The 6,126-nt window shown below is 35.4% G+C and overlaps 1 protein-coding gene across 1 annotated transcript; it reads right to left on the bottom strand.

The window, feature by feature from the left end:
* Positions 1-495: 495 nt before the first annotated feature.
* Positions 496-5,895, bottom strand: LOC120086993 (conserved oligomeric Golgi complex subunit 8). Its single transcript, XM_039043836.1, has 12 exons — positions 5,570-5,895; positions 5,233-5,385; positions 4,575-4,723; positions 4,061-4,138; positions 3,874-3,967; positions 3,716-3,790; positions 3,302-3,598; positions 2,060-2,127; positions 1,907-1,961; positions 1,637-1,775; positions 1,116-1,300; positions 496-1,025 (listed from the first exon to the last, which is right to left on the bottom strand). The coding sequence occupies exons 1-12, from the start codon at positions 5,693-5,695 to the stop codon at positions 732-734; spliced, it is 1,713 nt and encodes a 570-aa protein (XP_038899764.1). The 5' UTR covers positions 5,696-5,895; the 3' UTR covers positions 496-731.
* Positions 5,896-6,126: the final 231 nt, after the last annotated feature.

Genomic DNA, 6,126 nt, shown 5'->3' with positions numbered 1-6,126 from the left:
ACAATGTCGAATCTCCTAGTAGATTTTTAAAAAGTAATTAAAAAAAAAAAAGACCATTAGACACATCCAGTTGTATTAATTTTTATCGTAAATTTTTAATTTAATTAAATCACACCATAAACTGAGATGAGGATTGCAATATTAACTTTAAAATTTTAAGTATTGTAACTTTAACCCCTAATAAGTTCCACACTAAAATCATTAAAGAAAAATTATCTAATGCATTTAATAAATTATAAAACATAGTTGGGATATGAAATCTATACCATTTATTAATTTAAGAGAAAAAGATGATGTTAAAGTTATTTTAATTTTTCGAGAAAAAGAATATTTATTATTACCTTAATTATTAGATAGTTTGCATGTTACTGGTCAAAAAGAATATATCTTAACTGACATCAAATATGTATTATTAATGTCGAGAACCAAAGTTGGTATTAAAGAGGAAAAAAAAAAAACATTTTGACCAAATAAAGCACTTCTACGATGCGTCAATGATCAAACACTTATTTCCAGTTTATCCTTTTGGAAATAAAATATTTTCATTAATGAACTCTACCTGTTCCTATATCATACACAGAATGTAACTGTAAGTAACTTTTGCTGAAAATTTGGTGCGCATCAGTCACTCATTCTAGAGAATAATTACAAACGAAGGTTTAAAAGAATAGACCCAAAAAAGAAACAAGAAAAAAATGGAGGGCTACAAAATCAAGTATAGTTTGTTGAATTTAATTGCTTTGCTCTGCTCCACCTTCGCTATGTTTTTCATTACCGTGCTGCAAGGAGGGGCTTTTCTGGTCCTTGTCAGCATCTGATGTAGCTCCATTTTCCAGCGCAGGCATTTCGCCATTCTCTGTAACGCTTTTCTCTTCGGCATTACTAACGGTTTTCGGTAGTTCTCTTGAGGAAGAGACAGTCAATAGCCGACTAATGCCATCGTATAAATTCTTTGCATCCAATATAATCGTCGCCCCGCCAGGATAACAGCGGCCAAAACAAGTGGCACAATGTGGATAAGCAACCTGCAGAAGATGGTTCAAAATGAGCTTGAGATTCTTTTAGAAGAGAAATTTCAGAAGGCATTGGCAAAACTGAAAAAACTGAAACAGCACCTCTATGAATGCCCGGCAAAGCTGGAGGAAAAGTCCAGATTCGTTATCTTTTAGCATGCGAGTTGTGTTGTATCTCAATAAAGAGTCAGAAACAGCCTGCAATCCTTTTATTAATTCCTGAGCTATTATATGTTTCAAACTCAAAGGGGCACAATGGCGAAGTTCGTTCATAGCTGCCGATACACCTAATACCACCAAAAGAAAATGTCATTAACGGATCTATCGTATTGCAACAGCATAACCCTAAAGTACGAATTTCTTACTTCGATCTCACAGGTTGAACTATGGTCAGGCAAGGTACTTGTATCAAGCTATGCAGTACACTATTAGTTACTATTCAAAACAATATAAAAAGCAAGCAAACCACAATGTTCTTTCAGCTTCGAATCTATCAAAAGCAGAACAAAGTTGCACTATTCCCTCTTTTGTCTTCTTTTTAGTTCAACGTGACTACTTGACAAGTTTTCTGGGAAAAACTCGAAAAACCATTTCACAGTATATGAAGCAAATATCTAACATACCATTCACAAAAACAGCAAGAGGTGGATGTTCCATCAAATACGAAGGTGGAGTAACGTCTTCCTGATTTTCCTCGCCAATGGTACTTGCCGGAAAGCCAACAGCTGGTAGTGGGACCCAACGATGGGAATCCAGAACTAACTGCATAGGCAATAAACAGGGTTAGTCAGTCACGAGTCATGACAGTGATATTGATTGCCCAATCAATATCGCTGGCATTTTTTATAAAAATTGAATTCGGTCAAGAATAAAAGCATGCTTCAGATGGTTACCTGAAAATTATCAACTGCATTCCCCATATTTTTTGAAAATAAATTGAGAACCGCCCTGCAGTAATTAAGTTAAATGATTATAAAGAAATAAAAATAATGTCATTAACATTGAGTTTGACAAACACGAAACCAAAAATAATATAAGTGCCTTACTCTTCAAAAAGTGGAGGAAGCAAACCACGAAAATCCATTCCCACCCAGCCAAGCCCCATAGCACAGTACTGCAAAATGACAATAAATAATCAAAAATCAATTAAGCAGCTGGAATTCCAAGTCATTTTGTTACATTGAAATCTTTTCCGAATGAATAACTAAAATTTTAATCAGAAAAAATGAAATAATACAAACGAACATAGAACATAACAATGGAGCAATCATCACTCAAAGTTTTCGGAGTTCTCTTGTTATATTGATATAAAGCCGAGCATGTTGAGGATATCTTGTCTTTAGTTTGGTTAAATGCCTCAGTTTGAGCATCTAAGTTTTCTACCCTTGAGGATGTTTCCAGTTTTTAACTATCATGGATTAGTCTAGTGGTAAATAGGGGGCACAACCTTGATAAAGGGTTAAGAGGTCATGGGTTCAATCATCGTAGTCACCTACCTCGGATTTAATATCCTACGAGTTTCCTTGACATCCAAATGTTGTAAGGTCAGACGAGTTATCCCGTGAAATTTGTTGAGGTGTGCGTAAGTTGGTCCGGACATTCACGGATATCAAAGAAAAAAAGTATTTTTCCAGTCTTTGAAATTTTTTCTTTGTTCTTTGTGGTCTACTTGTACAGTGATGTTAGTTTCGTTCTATCTTTAGATCTCCTTCCCGTGTGCTTTTCATCCCAATGTAAAAATTTCACACCCCCCCCCCCCAAAAAAAAACAAAAAAAATTAGCATTCATTGACAATTGGTGTTTCCAATTATTATAACTTACAATTAACTATAGTGTTACTATTTTCAAATCCCTTTTTATTACAATGTTTACTATTTCCTACCCATCCTCTCTTTTTATCTTTATTACAATATTTACTATTTCCTACCCAAACTAAAATAGGTTATACCCCAAACGCGGACTATTATAACCTATATACTATTACAACTCACAAGCTATAATAACCAACTTAGTGTCTCAAACATCCCCTTAGAAATTAGACTTTCAACCATAGAAATTCATATATATAGGATGAGATTTTCAAAAATTAAGACAATCACTATAAAACTCATCATATAAGATAATTTTGAAACTTTGAGGCCATTATTTTGGTAGCTTCAGAATTAGGCTTTCAAGTATCACCACCGAGGACAACTTTGAACCGCAATCTGTTGAAAGATTACCAGAACCAGAAGTCGATAATTATTCCATAAATTAATCAAATATTGGGCAGAAGGGATTCGTCTTACCATGCATTGTTCCAATATATTTGATAGAGATCCACCTTCCGTTATTTTTGGGAGCATTATTTTGAGCGTCTTCAGATGAGAAGTTATCTGATGCATGGACCAACTAAAAAGAAGCCCACTATCATAATTTTCTTCACTTCCAGATGTATCATCAGCAAATATAGCTCGATATTGGTTAACAACATCAAAAAGATGTGTCCTGTGACAATTGATCATTCCTTTCAAATATTCATAAGCATTTCTCTGGTCAAGATCTTCGAGAATTCCAGTAAGCCATGCCTCTCGGCATCTTAAAAACTGAAAGAAGGTAAGTGGAATCCCATATAATTAACTTCGACAAAAATTGTTACTGTTAACTTCTTATAAGTTTTCAATATGAGAATAGATAAAGTGCAATTAGATTTAGACTTTTACCTGTAAACGCATTTCATATTCACTAAACACCCCAATTCGACGTAAATATCCAATGATGCGGAGACATTCTGGTAACTGCAGTTTTTAAACATTATTATAATACTGATAGCATGCTTTTCATGACATGTGCTAGCATAATCATAATTCATGAAGAATACCTGAATATTTGAGCGAAGTTTTTGGAGAAGTTGAGAAAGAAGAGACTGGGTGGTTCGCCTGACTTCTGCCACCAGTGCTTGAATAACTGGTATTCTATGGGAACAATCAGAATCTAGTTAAGATGTTTGTTACAACATTAGCTTCCAAACAGAAAATCACTTTGTGAGTAATAGGAGAAAAACTTGCTTAGGGTGCATGGTTGAAAGTTTTGCAACAAATGCTTCCAAGTCAAGAGCTTCATCGTAATTTCCATTTCTTACACACCTGCAGAAGATATTGGATCACCAGGAACCTTTTACAATCTTCTAAAAATATTAGACCAAAATAATATGTAACAGAAATGAAATTCATGCTATCATTAATTCCTAAAGCAAGCTCGTGCTTCAAATTTACAAAACATGCTCTTCTTCATTGTAATTACAACAATAATCTTTCATGTCTAGAGCAGTTAACTAAAGAAAATTACAACGGAGCTGGAAGCACACTAATCCATGTCTAGTGGGTGTCAAACCAAAATCAGCTCTATAAAGAGCTAAAAACAGAATTTCTCTGGAACATATTTTCTGGAACAAACCATTTTGAAGTACTCTACATATTCATATATTCAATAAGATAGCACAAACAAATCAATTTAATCTGATCACAATTTTTTGCATGGGGTAAGATTTTCCGTGCATAGGTTAATCATTCAAATACGTACGTGTCCATAAGCTGAGGAATTTCAAGTAAATCAAGCAGAGTACTGTGATTTGTTAGCAATATCTGGTTCATCTTCCTCTTCTCTAGAATCTGTTCGGCAGATTCAATAAACTCTGTGCAACCCGATGTCAAATTTGGAATCTCAGATATCTATAACAGAGGAAATTATATCTCAATATCAAATATTGTCAAACATGTAAATGTAAGAACAGTATGATATGTTGATTTCACTGCCTCGTCATAATAGTTATCATCCTACTGCTAAAAATAATGAGAATGTGGTAGTAAACTAACACAATTATAATCATAGTAATAACAACGATTGTAATATCGACATTAGTAATTATAAAACAGAGATAAGAAGAGGAACATCAGAGAGATGATCTCTAAACAGATAAAACAACCAAACAAACGAACGACCAAAGTGATTTCACTCTGTATACTAACTATCAAGCCAAGGAACTTAAAATTGATCGAAACATTTGATTGACATGCAAAGTCCAATGCAGAAATTGATTAATTTCCACCCAGTTAATGGTCACGTGACAATAATCATCTGAACATCTATCGGCATAAAGTACAGCTTTCCTTGGTATTAAGATCTCAAATTACGAACACATGCAAGCAAGTGAAGGGAAGGTAAGAGGATTTGGAATTACCAGAGATTCAAGATGCTTATCAATGGAAGATACTTCTTCTCGAATTGCAAGCAGCGCATCGGCGGCGGCAATGAAAGCTCGGTAGTTGCCGACTGCCACCTCTTGTATTTGCCTCCGAATTCGCTCCGCATCCACCTGAAGAAGCTCCGGTTCCTATACAAAACGAGATATGTCACTAATTACAGAGTAGACACTTAGGCACTTCCTTTCAACTTCAAACTAATCGATAGAATAGTCAAAACAAAATCAAGAACATTGTAATCTCTGAACTAGATTGCATTAAACCACTCCATTTCCCAGTGCAACACACAACAGGTGAGATAGATTCACAAATTACCTTGTTTAGACGATCGAGAGTGAAAGAAAGGAGCTCCGACACGTATGGCTGCTGCGCGGCGGAGGCGAGTGGAAGGAGTGTGGAAGCCGTCGACGATGCGAGCTCATCTGCATTCTCGATCTCCATTTTCCGGACTTCCGTATTGAGTGGTACGACAGCCCGGATCTAGAAATTTGTGTTCGGAAAATCAGGTAGAGTCACAGATCTGCCGGCGAGCCGATGAGCTCCGTCGCCGCTCGTTAACGAAACCGGTTATCGTTTGACCATTTGGATCTGAAATGACTTCGGTTTTTTGCACGACTGAGAGGAGGCACACTTTTCCCAAAATTTTCTTTGTTCTTTGAGGGGTATTATGGTCTATAGAATTCCTTATAGTGCTAAACTTACAAAATAAGTGCAATTTTATGAGTGCAGAACTAGTTAAGCAAACAATTGCAAAATTGATTTCAATTTTTCCCGTATTAAGCTAGAAAAATAGATGTTATTTAGGAGGTGTTTGATAAATGGGTATGAGTTATTGAGTTGGGTGGGTATTTATTACCCATATTTGTTAAGCA

Source organism: Benincasa hispida, chromosome 9, assembly GCF_009727055.1.
Source record: "Benincasa hispida cultivar B227 chromosome 9, ASM972705v1, whole genome shotgun sequence".
In the NCBI taxonomy this organism is placed as follows: domain Eukaryota; kingdom Viridiplantae; phylum Streptophyta; class Magnoliopsida; order Cucurbitales; family Cucurbitaceae; genus Benincasa; species Benincasa hispida.
Note: the sequence above shows the minus strand (reverse complement) of the source record. Positions and strands in the feature narration are given on the sequence as shown.